This window comes from Brassica napus, chromosome A6, assembly GCF_020379485.1.
Source record: "Brassica napus cultivar Da-Ae chromosome A6, Da-Ae, whole genome shotgun sequence".
In the NCBI taxonomy this organism is placed as follows: Eukaryota; Viridiplantae; Streptophyta; class Magnoliopsida; order Brassicales; family Brassicaceae; genus Brassica; species Brassica napus.
Window position 1 is genome coordinate 18,448,716 of NC_063439.1, and position 21,089 is coordinate 18,469,804.

The following is a 21,089-nucleotide window of genomic DNA, read 5'->3' on the forward strand; positions in this document are numbered from 1 at the left end:
ATCTCGTTCATTCTCGAATATCATATTGAGTAGTATGATACATGCTCTCATAATCTTCCTAATCTTCTGTTTGTCCAATGAAAGAGTCGGGTTCTTCACAATCGCAAATCGAGATTGCAATACTCCAAAAGCCATTTCCACATCTTTGCGGGTTACTTCTTGTTTTTTAGCAAATAATTCTGCCTTAAGACCTTGAGGACTTGTGATAGATTGGATAAAGGTTGCCCATTTGGGATAGATACCGTCAGTGAGATAGTAGGCCAAGTTATAGTTGTGTCCGTTGACCACATACTCTACCTTGGGAGCTCGGCCTTCGAAAATGTCATCAAAAACAGGAGACCGATCCAAGACATTAATATCGTTTAAAGTACCTGGTGGACGGAAGAAAGCGTGCCATATCCAAAGATCTTGTGAAACCACAGCCTCTAAGACAATTGTCGGTTTTCCCGAGCCACATGCGTACTGTCCTTTCCAAGCGGTTGGACAATTTTTCCATTCCCAATGCATGCAGTCAATGCTTCCAACCATCCTAGGAAACCCGCGTTTCTCTCCAATATCGAGCAACCGTTGAAGATCCTCTGCTGTGGGCATTCGTAGATACTCATTTCCAAATAACTGTATTATTCCGTCAGTGAAATGGTGTAAACATGAAAGTGCCGTACTTTCACCAAGTCGGAGATATTCGTCTGCCGCGTCAGCCGCTGAACCGTAAGCAAGTTGACGAATAGACGCCGTACATTTTTATAGTGGAGAAAGACCAGACCTCCCGGTTGCATCTCTTCTTTGTGTAAAGAATCGAATGTTCTCTGAGAGGCTCACCACTATACGCAAGAATAAATCCTTACTCATGCGGAACCGGCGTCTGAATAAATGGGCCGAGAATGTTGAATGTTCGCTGAAGTAGTCATTTCATAAACGGTTGTGTCCTACTTCACGGTTTTGCTCTATATAAGCACGCCTCTTCTGCTTATTGGGTTGGGACCCGACAATGTCATTGTATGTATCATCCACAATTTCGTCGAAAATTTCTTCCAATCTTTCATCAACGTTATCGGATGAGGATGATGACATCTTTAGATATCCCTACTTGAATCCAAAATTTTACTTATTGGTTACTTAAATTTTAGTAATTTTTTTAAAAAATTGAAAAATTAGAAAATTCCTTTTTTTTAAACCAATTTTAGTATGATTATTCACATTTTCAACACATGTTTTTATACTTAATGACAATGTAAATAGCTTTTATTAGTCAATCAGCCGAACACATGCAACGGGTTTCAAACCAAATCATTAGATGAAGCAACACATGTTTCAGTTTAAATATTCAACACATGTTTCAGTTTAACTAAAATGAACCAAAAGAACATAAAATGCAACACATGTTTCAGTTTGAGCAACAAGAGTGATAAGTGTTACCTAATGCCGAGTGGATACAAAGAGAAGGCACCAAGAGAATACAAGGACTACTTCTTCTTCTACCAAGAGGATACAACGACTGCTTCTACTTCTTTTACAAAGATAAAGCACCAAAAGGATACAAGTTTTGAAAGTGGAGAATCTGTGACTTGCTACTTATTATACAACAAAGACAACTACTTATAATACTAGACTTGAATAAAAATGCACCCGTGACTTGCTTCACATCCGCTAACGACCAAAAGACTTTCAGACCTCCCAATGCACCCGTGACTTGGTTCACATGGCTTCACGGACCTGACACATCAAATAAGACAACAGTTAGTACGATAGAAAAAACAATTTAAAAGTCCCAACTTCACAAAACAAAATTAATACCTACAATCAAGACTAATAAATCACAACATTTCAGACATTAGTTTGAGTTTTAGAGTAGTCTCCATCTCTAATAGTGGCTCTGTTTTCGCGAGTAAACGATCTAGGAGTTTATGTCTAGAGATTTTTTCTTTAGTTTCTAAAACAGCCTGTAGCTTCGTCAACTCCTCCTCTCTAGCACTCTTCTTCTTCTTACATCCAGCTTTGGCAGCCTTTACCCCGGGAGGTCTACCCTCTGGTTCTCCGTCTTCCCCTTCTTCTCTATCACCCGCCGAAGGTGGTTTCCGCTTCTCATTTCCACCGTCCTTAGCCGTATGAGTTGCACACGATTTCTGGTCATGCCTCAGCTCCCTCCAGCAGTGATCCAGGGCGAACTTGTAGCCGTTATTACTGAAGAAAATGTCTAAAGCTGCTTTCATGAGATCATCATCATTTTGCCCACTCCTCTGCTCCCTCAGAGCCCCATCATAGCAACCAGCAAACTTGGATACTTGCTCGTTAATCCGAGCCCACCTCTGCTTGCAAGGACGAAGCTTCCTCGGTGTAGTCCCAACCAGGTGAGGGCTTCCGTTGTAGTAGTCTACAATACAATTCCAGAAAGCATCAGCTTTTTGCTCAGTGCTCACCACAGGGTCCTTACTGGTGTTAAGCCACGCACCAATAAGGATTTTATCCTCTGTGGGAGACCATTTCTCCTCTCCTTCACACAAGGCTCATCGGGAACTTGGCTAGCGAACCAATTAGCTTCGGGTGAGTCAAGGTCAATGGGATTTTGACTATTTAGTAGGTTTACATAGCCAGAAGGGTTAGGCATGGTTAGAGGTTGGGTTGTGACATTATTCTACCGACACTACTACTTAAGTAAGCAAATTCTAAACTAATTAAAGCCTATCAAATCAGAGCAGTTGGGAAGATAGAAAGCAAATAAGTTACATTAACACCTATTCTAATCCGAGTAAATACCTATCAAACTAAGTAATAAAAGCCAATCAAATGATGCCAATACAAACCAAACAAATAGCATCGGACACCATTTCTTTTCAAACACAACTAGAGTACTAATTTTAACCTTCATTTCAAACACAACAAGAGTACTAATTTTTAAAAAGAAATAATACATTATTACAGATAATTCTGACAAACGCCACTCTCCTTAGAAACCTTTGCAACAATTCCTGAAAAAACATGAGATAAACATTCAAACGTTTTACAAAAGCCTCTAAGAATATGCAATTAAATAAGAGGACATAAACTAACCTCGCAGAATCACTAACACCAAACCTATTAAGACTAATAGACAGACCATTAGCTTAATTCATGCTTTCTTCTTTGAAAGCTCATCTACCGTCTTCTCAAGGTTAAGGCGCTTCTGCACACTCTCATCTACCGTCTTCTTAAGATCACTAAGTTGCCTCTGAAACTCCCTCATCTCCTCCATGACTGCCACTTCCCACCATTTCCAAACGTGGCAGTCTCCATCATCAGCATTATCGCACGTAAAGTACCTTCTGTATGGGTCTTTAGGAGTGTAAGAGCAGCCGAGAACAGGCTGAGCTCCACAGTAGCATGTCGTGGGGATTCCATCATCAGCCTCTGGTTGACGTGGGTACTGAACCGGCATTGCATTGCGGTTGCTACTGTCAGTTTCATCCGCGTAAATGTGAGCTTCGGCTTCAAGAAGGGAGGTTATGTCCAGAGAGTCTGATGATGAAGAGGGCTGGATGTAGCTGTAATCTTGTCCCATTTTCTTTAACCTGAAAGAAGTGAAGAACTGTGAATCAATTAGAACCGATTACTTATTACATTCGCAAAAACACTCGCATATATACGACCGAGTAGTGATTTAACTGAACCCCAAGAATACTCCCTTAAAATGAACATATCGATTCAACAAGATCAAACAAATCAACTAGATCCGACATTGAAACCAATATGGGATTTCAATCCGTGTAAGAAAAAAAAGAGAAGATCCGCTTCCGATTGAAACCAAAATCGATCTGAAACCCTATATACAAACGAACCCTCTCCCTAAATCGATTTATCCCCAAAATTTTTAAAAACCCTCATTTCAATCATTAAACGAAATCGATATAAACCCCCATGATCCAACCCGATTGAGAGGAAACAAGAAGATAACTGATCTAATTTAGCGAAAATCAACGATTTTAGAGAAAGATTTACCAAAAACGAAAGAGAGATGAATCGCCTTTCTCTCCAGATGATTTTTTTTTCTACGGTTTCGGTCGAGAATGAGATTTCTCGCTTGACCCAACGAAACACAAACCGACGCCCACCCAGTTAGAAGAGGACACGTACTCAAGGATCAGCCCCTTAAAATCCTTCTCGACGGGGCAATCCTTAGGTTTACACGGATAATTAATATTATTATATTAACCCTAAGCTAAGGATTAGCGCTAAGGATCCGACATGGACCGCTGTTGCACTTGCTCTGAGGTCCCATTATCTATTTAATATTTATTTGATTTATTCGGTTTTCGTTCGGTATACAAAGAGATTCGGTTTAGAATCAAACAGAACCGAACCTGAGATTCTCGGAGCCCTATTCAAAGTAAAAATGAACTTGGTGTAGTTTTGATAACAAAAAAACAACATCGAAAGAAACCTATAGAACAATCTAAACATAATCCCCTATACATTATTTACCAAGTGATTGTGACACATGTCATCACCACATTAATTTTTTTTTTGTCTGGTTAATTATGCTATGACAAATTATGAGAAACATTACATAGACGATATTACAGCCGACAATTCTACTTGCCTTATGAGGATTCACACCTGACTGCATCACCCTGAGTAGCCCTATGAGATCCATTCCTGACGGTACTCCTTGCGCCATGCTGAAGATCTTTTGTAAGCATTTTCTCTAATTATCTGCATTATTCACCTTCTCCGAGAATTGAAACACAGGCCTCTTCATGTAGAAATTGTGTTGTCTGGGGTTTGAACCCCAGACCTGGGTGTAGAAGCCTTTAAACCTTGACCACTAATAAAGATAACATGGCTTACACTAATTGTGACATGAACATTTACATTTAATGTTATTTTATAATTTTGGTAAGTTTTAAGAATAAGTTAATAACTCATAAATCATCATTAATATAACAACAAATAGTAAAGTTAGAAATATAGTAATATATAATAATTTTCGAAAATATTATTTAATTTTATTTAAATAATTTTCTAAAATATTTAATTTTATTTAAATAATTTTAGAAATATTATTTAATTTTATTTAAATAATTTTATAATTTTAGTTACTAAAAAAATCTTTAAGAAATTATGCATTTTCAGAAAAAAATTCTAATCATATTATAATTATTTTTTTTAATTATTTACAAATTTTATAAATATTCTTTAATTTTATTTTTTGTTAATTATACATAACAAAACTTTCCCTTAATTTTGTAGAATTTTATTTAAAATATATTAACCAAAATAAATAAATAAAAATATTTCCAAGATATATATATATATATGTATATATATATAATATAAATGTAAATAAAAATATTTATTTTATCAATATTTAAATAAAAATGTAAATAAAAATGCAAATAATAAAACCAAAAAATTAACAAAAATTTATTTATGAATATAATTTTAAAACTTTATTTCTGCACATGGTGCAGGGAAACACATAGTGTATCTTCAAAATACAGTAAAATAGTTTTAAAAAAACACAACAACAGTTTTATTGATTCTGAAAAAATAACTTTTCTTGCTTTTCAATTTGCCTTTGCACCTAATATTACATATATTAAGATGATGATTGTTTCCATTAGTTTTTGGTTTTTAGTTTTTAACTTTTAGGCTTTGAATGGTGACCAGGGAACGAAAGAGAACACTGAATTCCTTATCATTTCTCAAAAAAATAACCATTCACAAGAAATAGTTTTTCCTTCTTGTTCTTTCCCATTCCTTTTTTGTAGAAAAATATAGAACAAAAGCATTCCTTATTAAATTTGATAAGAAACAAGCATTCCTTTTCATTCCTGCAATTTTATTCATATACGCTCATTTCCTATTCGTTCTTCGTGTTTCCGAAAATGTCACCATTCGGAGCCTTAGATTTTTGTTTTTGATTTTCAGTTTTTAGATTTTGGTGTTGCTGTTTTTTAATAAAATAAGCAATACATTGTTTTAAAATAATAAAGTAAATAGTAATAAAATTTTAAAATTACCATTAAAATTTATCAAAATATAGTGGTTATTATTAAAATAAAAAATACCATGTTTTAAATTTATTTTATATTAAGTACTATACTAAAATATGATTATAAAAATATCTATAAATCATAAAAATTAAAATATTTTGAAATTTTGAAACTAATTATATATTTTATTACATAATATATTGTATTAATAAAATATTTTAAGTTTTATAATTTTTAGTTGTTGTTTAGTGTGTATAATAATAATTAAAACTATTCAATAATTTTATTTATAGAAATTAATAACTAAATGGTTACAATTAATACTAAAATTATCTATATTTATTTATAGATATGAAACAAAAATAAATTATTTTACATTAATGTTCAAATGATAAAAAATTGTATGGGAATTTTATCTTTATGAAAATATTTTTTATTTAATTATTAACCAATTAAAATATAGTATTTTATACAAAAAAAAATTGGTTTTATATTGAAAACCCACAAAATTGGGTTTTTGCTTTTCTTCACAAATTGGTTGAAATTTTGAAAAACTAGTTTTTCTAAATTTTAGAGAATCTAATTGTTAAAAAACTTGATTGGCAAGTGAAATAGTTTTTACAAAAATAAAAACTAAAACTTGATTGGATAAAAAATATTTACAAAAATAAAAACTAAAAACTAAAGCAAAAACCACAAACTTAAGGGTTAACTTTTTTGTCCACATAATTTTTGGAAAACGTACATGAAATGTATTTTAACAAAATTAATGATTTCATTGTATTGGGACAAAGATATGTAAACATTTATAAAGAAGTGGTACAACTGAGGTAAGTTTAATTTTTATATGGTACAATTAGTGTTTTCGATTTCACTGCAAAAGTACAACTATGTACAAACCGGTACAACTCAAAAATTAGTACAACTGTGTATAAAGCGGTACAACTCGAATACTAGTACAAATATGTTATTTCATTTTGTATTATGCATCACGTTTGTATCATGTTTTAAACATTCTGGTGGAACATTAATGTTGAGTAGTTGTACTAGTTGTGCCATTCTTGAAAAAATTCTGTACCTAAATGCCCGTAATTTTAAACTCATAACAATTTTATTTTAACATTCCTCCAAAAGAAACAAGTTAAACATCTTAAGAAACATAGGTTTTAACATACCAAGAATATATGTTTTAACATCCAAAAGAACATAAATCTTACGAACATAAGAAATAAGAAAGCCGAAAACGACATAAGTTTTCCAAAACTATTCCAAATAGCTCACTTTGGCAAGAACATATAAATAATGATACACGTGATGTGTTTATATTTTTACATGGTAGAACTCATTTTTTTTTAATTTTAAAACCAAAGTACAGCTACATTCAGTATGATACTAGTTGTAGCAATTATACTTGTCATACATGATCCATTTTTTCTTATAAATTTTTGTCTTATAACCTTTCATCCACTTGATGGAAATACAATAAACATTGGTTTGTTATCTCATCATATCGAAATAAGCAAGTTTTACCATATCCTTCTTGTATATGTGTTTACAATTGGTCAATTTCTTATCTTATTTTCATGAATGCTTATGCATCCTTTTCGAACTCATGATGATTTTTACATCATCTTTTGCATACCCTTCTAAATGTCTTTCTACCGCAACTTTTTGGCTTCACGGCTACTTTCTTCCGCTTTGTGACCAAAAATATGATGATTAATTGTTTTTGGAAATGGTACAACTAATATAACTAATACAACTTATAAACAAATCATTAATCAAATATTATTGAAAATAAACTATTTGTGTATTTTGACACATCCAATCGGAGAAAGAATAGACCAACATGTCTCAGTAGTTCCACATCATTCTATCTTATAGCATCATTCATACAGTGAAAACATAAACCAAAATATCACCATATTAATTTGTATCAGTTATACTAGTTCTAGTTATACTTGTTGCAGTGGTTATACTAATTTGAGTTGTATAGTTGTACTTGTTTGAATTGTACTAATTGTACTTATAATACTATGCATTCTCCTTTACCTGAACTCGAACATAAAACACAAATCCGATTTTGAATAAGACAGAATTGATTAAATATGACTATGAATTGATCGTTTTGAGATTAGAAAAAGAAAATCAGTGAATATTTGAATAAAAGTTTTGATTTTTTAAGTGAAGAAGTTAAAGAAACATAAATGGAGGAAAATGAAGAAGAAAAAGAAGAATTTGGATTAAAAGTCGGGTCAAATTATTGGGTCAGATTACGGATCGGATAGTATGGCAGAAATAGTAAATAACTTGATGTCTTTTGTTTTTTCAGTTATTTATCTTTGTTTTGTATTTAAATTTTAATGTAAAATAAATAAAAAGATAAGTGAGGGCCAAATCAGATTTCTTTTGACCCATGTGGTCAGAGGCGGACCTACGTGTTAGGAAGGGGTTGCACCTGCAACAGGTTAAATATAAATATTAAAGAGTTTTAGTCATTGGACAAGAAGAAATCGTAGCTCAGTTGGTGAAATACTCCCTTTCTTGACCCCCCTTTCCTGAGTTCAAACCCCTTATGTTACCTTTTTTTACTTATTTTAATATAAAAATGTTTATACTGGGCTTCAGCCCAAACATTTGACACCCCTAAAAAATGGGGCTGGGTCCGCCACTGCATGTGGTCTATCCGAGAATTTGATCCCTAAAATTAAGAATGATTCATTTTTAGGTGGGCATGTCTCCTTGTCCGAGAAAGAGTCCATAGTGTTCTCGTATTTTTTGCTTCATTATCATCGTTTGGCTGCATATTTTTTTTTGGACTAAATGGTTGATACAAGTTAATGAATGTAGCGACTTGTTCGAGGCCACAATCAATATGAGAAAAATTTGATAGGCACGGAGAATCGCTTATTTTTATTGCCAACCTTCAAGGCAACTCACGCCATTTTATATTTTAACGTCATTGCTCTGCAAATTGGCTTATATATCTTATTACAAAAGATTTAGCAAACAAAAAAAATCTTTAAACAGAAAAGCTAACAAACATATTAGAAGATGAAAAAAGAAACTTAGACTTAAATGTCGAACTTAGAGATAATAAGAATAGACTTATATAAAAATGTTTTAGATATCGAGAGAGTATTAATGTATGCCATAAGGTAAAAAATTGATTTCAATATTACTGAGGATAGATATTGAAATATCGATCTTTTACACCCCCAAGGGTCAAACATGATGGAAGGCATTTGAAGGTTAATATATGCAAAAGATGGCCACTCTGCCTACGAAAACGACATGGCATGCGGATGGAAGATTTTTGCACATCATATAGTCATATCCAAACTATTTTGAAGTTAATTTCATATAATACATTATCATTTCAAATATGAAAAACTTGGAAGTTAACCTACTACTTGAATAAAATCATAGAAAAAACTAATAAAACCTGGAATGTTCAATAGATTTTTCCAAAAAGGCCAACTATTTGATAAAGATTATATATCCTACAATAACCGTTACCAACATATAGACAAGCAACACCTTATGTTATGTGGAGATGAAAGAGTAGCTAAAACTAAAACGAAAGAGAAAGGCCAAATTTTACCAAAAAAAAAAAAAGAAAGAGAAAGGCCAAACAAAAAGATAGAATAAGGAGGAGACGAAAGGAGGCTTCTAAAGTTATGAGGATATGCAAAGGGGGGTTTGGTTTATATATAAGGTTTCATAATTAGGTCAATAGAAGGTGATACTGATACCACTAGTGTGGATTGTAATATAAATATAAATGGAAATAAAAGAAAACGGGAATTCGTTTTTCTATTAAAAGTAATAAATCTTTCTGGTCATCGGGCAGATGATATTTTGAAAGTACGTGAATGTTACGGGCAGCTGCCCAGTGAATTAAACAATTCAGCAACTTGTCTGACTAAGCCAGCCTCGAGACTCCCAATTGATATTCCCGGTTAACTTGGTTAGCTAATCTAATTAGTCTGTGCTAGGTTTCGGTTTTTGGTTAAAACCTTACGCAAATCAAAAACTCAATGTTTGGCTTAGTTTATTACAGTCTTAACACAATCTACAAATTTTGGTAAGATGTCTCACACAGGGCCGGCTTAGAATTGTATTAGGCCCTTGGGCAAAAATAATTTTTAGACCTAATAGTTAATTAAACTAAGATTATAGGGTCCTATTCTAAAAGAAAAAACAAAAAAATGGGCCCCTTCTGTTATTGAATTGATTGGCTTTTGGGGTGGGCCCTGGGCAAGTGCACTCCTTACCCTCCCTGTTGAGCCGGCACTGGTCTCACAAATGTTATTTTTTAATAGTTTACTGCAATTCATCACTTATGATGAAAAGTAATTCGTATAAATGGAATAAGGCCACGTATCTATGTGTTAGCCAGGTTTGTAGTGAAACTAAACTCAAATCGTAACCTAGTTTCTGGAGAATTCAAATGAAGGACAGCCGAAACAGTTGGAATGTTAAACAGGTTGGTCTATTCCGTCTCGTACCACAGCGGGTTCGTCTTCTTGCGAGTCACAGCAGGTCAGGCCTGCGTGGACTGCGGTTTCCAAAAAGTCGGCCCAATTCCGTCCGGCCAAAGTCCACAATCCTACAGGCCGTCCCGCGGACTGGATGCCAAAGGAGTGCATCGGGACGCTTCTTGATGCTGCAGGCTGCTCTAGGACGCTTCAGGTTGATCCACTACTTACTTAAGTGCACATAATGAAGATACATGAAGCATCTACTATTTAAGCTCAACAAAATTTGTTATATATTGTTCTTGTTATCTAAGTCTATTTTCTTGAAGTTCTTGAAGACTATTTTTTCTATTACAAGTACATGTATAAGATGAGATTGATTATATATATATAGGTGCTACACTATTGGAAACAAGTTGCTACACTATTCAACATTAAGACACAATCACAAGCAGTCAACATCAATATATCAGAGACAGAACAGAACATGACAAACTAAGCGCAATCAAATTTCATAGTAATAAAACTTACAATGCTTTCATCTCTGTTTCGTATCTTCTTTTACTCTTGTTCACTTTCAAAAACACAAAAAAAAAACATATAGACTGAACATGAGTAATTTCATTTCAAGAAACTATCAATATCAGATTACAAGCTAATTAACAAGACATTCTAATTGCTATCACCAAAGATACATAATGAGTTTCATACCTTCTCAGTGAAGAGGAGAAGATGACGACCATGCATGCAGAGCAGGCCTGGCTCATGTTTTTTACAGACCCTGTGCAATTTTATTTTTATTTTTACAAGACCAATAAAAATAATTGGTAAATAAGACCCTTAAATCTGTAAGAAGAAGACCCTAAATTCTTGCTAAAAATTTCTAATTTTTTTGAGACCCTGTGCATAAGCACCTTGTGCACATGCCAAGGGCCGGCACTGATGCAGAGAAGGAAAACCTCTGGTGGTGGATCTAATAAGAATAGAAGCTAAGAAGACTAGAAGCTAAGAAGCCCTGGTGGTGGATCGAAGCTGAGGAGATCCAGAAGAAGAATATAACCCACCTGAAATAAGGAGTTAGAGACTTAGAGTGTTAGAACCGAAAAAATATAAATCCACAACAAACCATGTTTGCACTTTCTTTACCTGTGACATGCATGCAGTCACCGTCGATGAAGAACACATCGTCGGAGCTGGATCTTCGTCTTTGGTTGAGTGTGAGTTCGGAGACTTTTTCCGGTGGCTTAAAGAAGCTCCACTCTTGGAGATAGAAGACACATGAGAGTCCAGAAGTATCATCGACCTTCAAATCTCTGTCAGCAGAGCTTCATTTGCCGTCGGCGAACATTTATGGGTGAATCACCTTTTTTCTTCTCTCTTTCTCTCTCTCTTATTTCAGGTGAAAACAGAAATGGAGGCTAGGGTTTGTGGGTCATCCAAATCCCGCATGTTAACTTGTGGGTCATCCCGCAACAAGTCCTGCCCGCGAGGTCTGTACTCTGCGGACTTACAAAATGCTGGCCTAATCCTGCCCCGCATCAAGCTTTATTGGGCCAGGCCTGCGGTTCAGGTTTCACTTTGATATCTAATTTATTATTTTGGTTGTTAGTTTTTCTTTTAATTTATACTAGAACTTAACCTGCGCCCCCGCGCGGGTGGTTGATTTAACTTATGTTCAACGTAAATTTATAAACCGCTGGTTTTATAAAAATATATTATGTATGTTTTTTATGTTTTGTAATTTACATATAGGGTAAAATATATTATTTTATAATAGATGTTTGATAATAATTCTTTTTATTTGTGCATAATATTATATTAAAATTTTATAATTTGATACAATTTGATGTAATTGTACTATTCATATGTTAATCTGTTGTTTATTTGTTACTTTATTTTAAAATGAAACTACATACTAAATTTTTTAATTTTTGCATTAGTTTTCTAAGAATTATTATTAATTTTATGATATATTTTTTTCTTTGAAAATTGAACTCTCGAAATTTTAATATTGACTAAATTAAATATTAAAAAAATAGTTTATATAATATATAGTTATATACTATATATTTCAGTTTGTGTTTTTTTTTCCCATAAAGAAACAACAACTATTATAATTAATTAATTTAAATTGATTTTAAATACAATGGCAGAATCTGTAAATAAAAAAAATACAAAAAGGAAGTATTTAATTATTGTAAATGTAATGGCTAAATATATAAATTAAAAAAGTAGTTAATCTGCTATTCATGTTTCTGAACAGTTCTTGTTTTAATTTTTATCGATATTTCTAAATAGTACCAAAAGATTCTTTAATTTTAATAATATAGATGAGTTCGTGGAATAGAACTACTATATTTGATTATTATTTTACTGTATATCGAACATACAAACAAGAATCTACTCGCTTTGTTTCCGAAAACTTACAAGAGTCTACATGCAGGCGAAAATGTGTACGTCAGTCAATCCATCAATATTGCACGTGTGAATCAGATGAAGTGTGCAAATACAATCACCGTCAGGATAAAAAATTACCTCCCAACCATGGGCGGAGGCAGCTTAAGAGAAGGGAGGGTCAGGTGACTCTACTACTTAAAAAAAAAGGGAAATTTGTTAAAACGGAACAAAAGAAATAGCATGGTTGTCCATTTGGTATAATACCACCATAAGTTATCTATTTAGTATAATTTTTTTTTCATAATACCAAAATTAACCCTCGATTAATCAAATTAAATACATTAAACAAAATTTAAAAGCTTAACTGAACTTTAAAAAGTCTAATAAAAAAGAAACAATATTTTAATTTAAAATTTTATTTTTTATTAATTTTTTAATAAAACTAAAAATTTCACAAACATTTTGAAAAAGTTTTTATAATGTTTATTTAATGTTTTATTGAAAAAATTCTTATAAAGTTTATTTTTATTAAAAACGTTTTACAAAGTTTTATTTTTTATTTTTCTACAAAGATTTTAAAAACATTAAAATTAAAAAGTTTATTTTTTTATTAAAAGTTTTAACAAAAAGGAACGAACATTTAAAAAAAAAAAGTTTATAAAAAAGGAAAATAAAATTTTTGAGAAGGTAAATCGACTTATATACATTTTAAGAAAGTTAGAATAATTTTAGAATATTTCCTTAACTGAAATTTCCTTAATTTTCGCAAAAAAAACATGTTTTCTTATCCGTAGAAGACAACTTCTACACTGTGTAGAACAATGACAAAAGTTCAGAATGCAATTTCTATCTCATATAGATGTACGAGTTGTGTTTAGATTTCGCATTCTGAAAATTTTAGAATACTTCATTAAAGTAGAAACTGCATTATGGAGAAAAATAGATATCTTTACAATTAGTAGAATTCGCATTCTCCATATTTAGAATTTTAATTAAAAGTAGATTGTTCGTTCTAAAAAAAATAGATGAACTTGTATAATCTAAAATTCGTTTTCTACTAACCAAATTTATGTAGAAGACAAAATCTACATTTAGTAGAACATAATTTTTTTTATTTATTTATTAAGTTTTTCAACTAAAAAATATCATTTTGTGTATATGGGTGTTTTATTAATTATATTTATAATTTTAATAATTTTTTTGATACATGAAACTATTTATTTCATTAAGTTTCAGAAATGAAAAGGATAAAAGAGAGACAAAATGGACAAAAATGGTTTTATACCAAATGGACAACCATGATATTTTTTGTTCTGTTTTGACAATTTTCTAAAAAAAAAAAACTGTTTTGTATTAAGAAGAATTTGTGTTGACTCCACTAAAAAATAATTACTAAGCAATGAAGATAAAATTTAATTATACAGCTAAAGTAAATTTTATATTAAAATTTTTGGATTTACATTAGTTTTAACTTCATTTTCCTATATTTATCTAAAAATATAAAATCCCTAAACACCTTTTGCTATTTTAAACTTTAGTAATATGTTAGTTTAAGCCCGAATTGTATTACGTCCAACTAATTTACAATATAAAAACATTAAGAAATAAGTAAACTCTTTAAAAAAAATTGTTCCTCTTCCTCAGACACACAAGACGACGGCAAACTCCCAACTCGTGTTTTCTAATTATTTTTAGTTAAAATTTAAGTTGGTTTTCTATATTTTTAGCCAATAAAATTCTTATAAAAAAGTTTCAAGCTATGAGTGTGCGTAGAGTGGAAATGTTGTAGTCGTGTGGTTCGGTCTGAGAAGATTTTAGAGATAGAGATTGAGCTTTGTTTTTATTCATTGTTGTTATGTTTTTTTTTTCTTAAAAGCTTTAGAAACATAAAACACTCAAAACAAATAAGCAGTCACTGTACAAACGTTTTTTGGTTTGAATAAATTCTTACATTCAACAAAAAAGGAGTGTGCCTAGAATACATTTGTAGTTTATTGGAGTTTATAAATTATGTTTTTGATTTCTGTTTTCGATCCCGGTGCAAAACATTTCTGGCTTCGCCACTGCTCCCAACTATAGCAACTGAAAGTCGAACTTGGATTTATCTGGTGACACCATATTATATCCTCTTTACTCTAAGCTATCTCTCTAGTGAATGAGTTTTGGCTACAGACATGTAATGGGATGTACTATCAATAACTACTACATACAAAAAAAACTTTCTAAATTAATAATGTTTGGACTATGTTAATTTATAAACTCAATTTAAAGATTTTTTTTTAAAATTATGGTTTTAACATATATTTTTAAATATAAGAAGAAAATATTTTATTGTGTGATATTATATATTATTTAAATTTTATAGATTTGAATATAATCTATTTTAATTAGATTATTTGATGTGTTTTATGTATGTTGAATATGTATGATAGATTGCAAATGAGTTTTTATATGCATTTCAATAAAGTAACACTAAAATATTTAAACGAAAAAAAATTGAGATGAAATTCATTTTTAAAACAAATAAACATTTTAATATTTTGCTTATGTTTATATATATATATATATATATATCTATAAATTATTAATTTATAATGGTTACTATCTTATTCTTTTATCGCATTATGATACATTTTACTCTAGCATAGTTTGAGAAAAGAAAATTTTATTAATTTTTAATATTTATTAATTTATCGAGTATTAATTTATAGAGTTTCTACATGGCTATTTAACATTTTATTTGATATGATATATATATATTTTTTTTAAGAATATGTATATTATTTATAATCATTTAATTTAGTTTAAACTAAGTAAATCCGATCGAACCCGGTTCAGATCCGGTCGAATCACAATGACCCGTGATCCAAAAAAATTTTGGTTCGCTAATTGGTCCGGTTTTAAAAACACTGACCCAAACTATGCTAATTTTAATTAAAAAATATTAATAACTCTCCAAAAAAAATTAAAAATATCTAAAACTCAGAATAAATCTTAAAATTTTCAATCTTAAAATCAATTTGATTAACCTCTTTGTCTGCAATCTTCTCTTCTTCCTATCCGCTTCTCCGTCCCTCTCTTAAATTCACAATCTTTCTCATTGGTTTTTGATTCACAGCTTCGGATTTTGCACTAGGGTTCTTCGTCTTTCTTCTACAAAACTCTGCTTATTTACGTATTCCTACGAAGAAACCAGAAGACAAACAAGCTCATGATGATTGAGGTCGCTTCTTTTACTCTAATTTGAATCCCATTCTGAGGTCTCGTGGCACCTTTGTCTTTGTGTAATGATTATATATATATATATATTCAATTAAAATATCACGGCTCTTTAAATGAGAATTCGGCCAAAAAAAACACGAATTTTACACGAATCTCGAATCTGGCCAAAAAAATACTATACATTTATTAACTTTTTTAGTTTATTAAGCAACTTAAGATTGACTGGTCATTTTAGCACACCGTGAATCCACAGTTAAGACAATGTTAAATGTTGGTGTTAAGCGAAACGACGTCGTTTTCAAATGAGATGAATATAACAACTCAGGTTGACTAAGACAAATGGCAAGGTATTTTACCACTGGGCTAGTGGTAGTTTCGATTGAGTTACTAACACATTTAATTTATTTGGTACTGATTGAATATAAAAAAATTCTCTAAAAACTTTAAAAGATCTTTAAAATTTCAAAAAATTGAAAAAATAAAATTTTTTTATAAATTTAATTTTGAAATTAATATTAAAATATATAAATAAAATTAATTTTGAAATTAAAATTAAAAATAAAATTAATTTTGAAATTAAAAATAAAATTTTATCTGTTCTTTAAAAAATCAAAAATCTTTCAAAATTTTCATTTTTTCTTAAATTCCAAAAAATTTAAAAATTCAAAGAAAATGCAAAAAATTAAAATTATAATTATCAGCTAAAAATTAAAAATTGCACTCATAATGGGTACAATATTTATTTTAAGCATTTTGATTTAATTTTAATATGTGGGTATCTTTTTATGTGTGTATAATTAATTTCAATTTTTAGCAATTGTTTAAAAAAATTGAAAATTTTGGAAAATTTTAATTTCAAAATTAATTTTAGAATTTTTTTTATTTTTTCAATTTTTTGGAATTTTAAAGATCTTTTAAAGTTTTTAGAGTGCTAGTAACAAAATGTGCTAGTAACTTTGTTGAAAGTGCCACTAGCCTAGTGGTAAAATACTTTGCAATTTTCCCCAACCAACCCGAGTTCGAATCCAATGGTATACTTCTTTTTGACAATTCCTGCAAAGTTCGTGCTTTTTTTGGCCGAATTCTCCTTTTTAAATTGATGATAGTTTATGAGTTTTGAGTTGGCGAAACGACGTCGTGTTGGTTCGGATTCTGCTAAACTTCGTTCCTCTGTGATCGCTACTTGTGATTTCTATCTTTTAGAGGTTACATTAACCTATATATGTCAATCCTTTTCACTTATGTTGGAGTTTGGCTTGATGTTTCTGCAAGTTGCTTGCCTATGAATCTTGGAGTTTGGTAATTTAGGCTTAGAGAAGGCAATTGGAATCTAGGATTACCGATTTGAGTTTGCCAAAGCTGATTAAGTTACTCAAAGTGGTTTGTGTGTTAATGATGGACAGGAACTAAAAGTGGTTTGTGTGTTAATAATGGACAGGTTGTCACCTTTTTGTAAGTGAATAGCTGGAGACAATGGTGTTGGTAACTCATAAACTGCAGGTATCTTACAAGTTACAACTTACAACTAAGCATGCAATCTTATAAGTCCTAATTTTCATGTGTTTTCTTGCGTCTGTGTTATTGATCATGATGATTCTATCAGTACCACTCTTGTAATGCCTTGTTTCATGTTATCTCTTATAGAGTTCACATGTCTTGTTTCCTTGGAGTTCACCAAAATGGACCAAAGGCTTGGTTACTAAGACACCTGTTACGACGGTACACTTTGCTGGGAGGAAAGAAAAGCTTTTACGATTGAAAGCAAAATCTTTCAGGGTTACGTCTTTCAAAGGCGAATCAGGGGGAAGTGAGCGTGGGAAGAAAGCCACTAATAACAACTCAGTTAAACTATCTTACCGTTCAGATGTCGAAAATAATGTGGATAGCTCTTCAAAGTCACAAAACACATCGGTTTCATACACCTCGGAAACAGAGGATTCAATCACAGGACAACCTGCTATTCAGAAGCTGTTCAAGAAATGGTTATCACTGTTGCTCACACAATCACCTATTCAAGTCATTGACGAGGCTTTGGAAGGAGAACATGTTCCACATACGAAGAAGCTAGAAACTGAAACAGAGATCCGGAAAACAGAAAGCCTTGAGAGTACAAACAATACATTTTGGACCTGGTTTTGGAGTCTTGACGCAGCTATCAAGATTCCGTTGCTCTTATTGTAAGTATGAGCATCTTTTCCTTTTCCAAGTTCCTTATATGTGTATTGAATATACGTTTCTTTTTTACTATTTTGCAGTGTTCCGGCTTTCCTTGCTGTTAACGCAATCTATGGAGCTGAAGTTACAAAGGAGTTATCTCCTTTGTGGATTGTTGGACCTTTGATCGTGGCCCTTTATATCAAAACGTTTCAAGGAATATGTGCACTTTACGCTTTCTGCTTCAACCAAACCACCAAAGTGATAAGAAACCTACCATCTTATTACATAATAGCATACCATTACATTTCCCATGGCAAGCTTAAAGACGACGTGAGAGCTCTAGTGACTCGACCAATAGTGGCCATCAAGAACACTGACAACAGACAGCTCACACGCACCAAACTGAAACAGGTCCAAGAATGGATCATTGAGAGATATTTGGATTTTGATGAATTTATATGGCCTTATTACTGCAGAACTATCAGATTCCTGAAGAGGGCTAACTTCATTTGAATCTCTTCAACTTGGAAAACCCTCAAACAGGTCCTCTATGATCTGTATTTTTCCCTGTTGTCTTTGGTTTTACCTTTTTGATTCCTTAATTTTAGAAAGGCTTTCATGTTTATGCTGTTGTATCTGTGTATAATGCGAGCTTTTATAAGTTTCTACACTGAATTGATCGTATACTATTAAGGTTTCCCTCTAATTTATAGTTTACAAATCTATATACTTATTATGTAGGCATGTTTCTATTGGAAAGATCATCCTTGCCTTCATTTTGATTCAGTTTTTATCATTTTTATTTCAGATTGATGCTTCCAAGTTCTTTTAGATGACCTCAATATGCTTTTCTGTTGTCTGCATCTAACTCTGAACTCATCATATATAATGGCTTATAATGCTTTAGTTTGTGAATTTTTTAGGCTCCAATGTAACTGTACTTCTTAATTAATTCTTGTTTTTCTTAATATATATGTTACTCTAGGAAAGTAGAGATATTTAGTTATATCGTGGATTGAAATGTTGCTCTTTACATGCAAGGGCAGGCTCCCCCGTGCCCCCCTGGTATAAACTAACTAAGGGGTCCAATTTTTTTTATAAATCTATATTTTTATATATATAAAAAGGTTTTGATATGTATATAGATTTATTTTCATTATAAAATATACAAAATATTACTGATTAAATTTTAAAATATTTAAAATATTATCTGTATATAAATTTTAGAGGGTAAAAATTTTTTTCTTGCTCTAGGGCGCAGGCCCTGGTTTACTGCATGGGATCTGATGCACAAATTAAGTAATCAATTAACACATTACTCTGAGTTCTTCGGATTCAGTATCAGTAGTAAGACCATAGATAAAACCAGTGAAAGCCATATGTCTTTCTCAATGCAATATATATCTCCCAGCGCGTGACTTGAGTTTCTCAACCAGCTTCTGACCGCCATGATTGCTCAGAAACCAAAGTATACAGTAAGCCCCATGAACACCTCTTAATGCATAAACTTCTGAGACTTATTTTGGCGAGAATCTGATTTCGCGACATGGATGACCTGCATTGTTGTTAACTTATAAAGATTAGAAATATTACAATTTATAATTTAGAAAATTAAAGTAGTTTATGCCATAGAACACCTCTTAATGCATAAACTACTTTAGTTTTCCTTTTTTTTGTTGGACAAAACTCACGTAGTAATAATTAGTTATCCCTCATAAGTTTGGTGTATATAAAGAAACCCTAGTATGGCCGGCTCGAGGACTTGTGTGTGAGATAAGTTCAGGGTTTAGAGGATGAAGGCGACGGCTGAATACGCGGCAGCTAAAATAGCGTGGGACATGAAGGACTGTCCGATTCCGGAGGGTTATGACTCTTGTCGGATCCGAAAGATTTTAGAAGGGGCGTTCGAGGAACAAGGCTACTCTGGTCCAGTCTCTATCACTGCCTATGGTGACCAAACAGAAACCCCTGGCTACATCCTGCAAGGGCTCTTTTCCACGGGAGTCTCTGTAGCACATACCAGATCCGGTTAGTTAACATCCATCTCTCTCTGGAACTTTATATATATAATATATGTTTATTATTAGTTTGGATATCTTGTTGTTGTTCAGGGAGCCAAGTTTTATTGCAAATCGTGCAATTTCGATAGCCAAAGCCCTGAGATATTCAGGAAGCATCTCTCGAGTTATAGCATGCACGGGAAGTAAGCATTCTCTATCTCTCTCTTTTCTCTTTACGTGTATCAATGCTTTTATCTAACTATATATTACCACTCGCAGGAGGATGTAAACCCTGGGTTCGAGAAGGTCCGACGTTACACGGAGCATTGTGGAAGAAACTACAAGGCGACGCCTGAATTTGCGACAGCTAAAATACAGGTGTTGTGGGACATGTTTGACTGTCCGATACCCGAAGGTTATGATGCTCGTCAGGTACGTCCGAGTATAGAAGCGGCATTCAAGGAACTAGGTTACTCTGGTCCTGTCTCCATCACTGCCTATGGCTACCTTAAACATACTCCCCTACAAGCTCTCTCTTCCACTGGTGTCGATGTTGTACATACCGTTCCCGGTTAGTTCTGTGATTTTTTTTTTTTATTGTATATGTGTCATATATTTATTGTAGGCAAAAAATTATGAACGAGCCAACTTATGAAGAAAGCAATCCGGACGGGTTTTGGACTTCTTGATAATCAGTTACGTCTTAGTAATTTACGGTTATCTCAAACCTAGAGTGAACTTGTTACTAAGGGTCTGATTGGTTTTTCCGCTATCATCTGTAAATGCAGTTTTTGCGGTTGCTAGCGCTTAACAGCGTTTCGAAACAATCATACAAACCGCTACAAATCGCTTCAAATCGCTCC

General features: G+C 32.3%; 2 protein-coding genes, 1 non-coding gene and 1 pseudogene across 3 annotated transcripts; 1 reads left to right on the forward strand and 3 right to left on the reverse strand.

Annotated features, from left to right (window-relative positions):
- Window positions 1–1,814: 1,814 nt before the first annotated feature.
- On the reverse strand, window positions 1,815–2,605 carry LOC125609979 (glutathione S-transferase T3-like). The gene is made up of 2 exons (XM_048781613.1): window positions 2,479–2,605; window positions 1,815–2,371 (listed from the first exon to the last, which is right to left on the reverse strand). The coding sequence occupies exons 1-2, from the start codon at window positions 2,603–2,605 to the stop codon at window positions 1,815–1,817; spliced, it is 684 nt and encodes a 227-aa protein (XP_048637570.1).
- A 111-nt stretch (window positions 2,606–2,716) lies between these two features.
- LOC125610122 (uncharacterized protein At4g04775-like) lies at window positions 2,717–4,402 on the reverse strand. The gene has a single exon (XM_048781906.1). The coding sequence runs from the start codon at window positions 3,533–3,535 to the stop codon at window positions 3,107–3,109; it is 429 nt and encodes a 142-aa protein (XP_048637863.1). The 5' UTR covers window positions 3,536–4,402; the 3' UTR covers window positions 2,717–3,106.
- A 4,410-nt stretch (window positions 4,403–8,812) lies between these two features.
- On the reverse strand, window positions 8,813–8,937 carry LOC125575990. The gene has a single exon (XR_007314530.1). It is a non-coding gene; the product is annotated as a small nucleolar RNA snoR86 (small nucleolar RNA).
- An 8,773-nt stretch (window positions 8,938–17,710) lies between these two features.
- Window positions 17,711–20,823, forward strand: LOC125610123 (annotated as a pseudogene).
- The last annotated feature ends 266 nt before the right edge of the window (window positions 20,824–21,089 follow it).

Coding starts and splice junctions, on each gene's coding strand:
- LOC125609979 (XM_048781613.1), bottom strand. CDS start 2,605: ATGCCTAACCCTTCTGGCTATGTAAACCTACTAAATAGTCAAAATCCC. Junction 2,372..2,478: donor TGTGAAGGAGAGGAGAAATG/GTCTCCCACAGA, acceptor ATTGTATTGTAG/ACTACTACAACGGAAGCCCT.
- LOC125610122 (XM_048781906.1), bottom strand. CDS start 3,535: ATGGGACAAGATTACAGCTACATCCAGCCCTCTTCATCATCAGACTCT.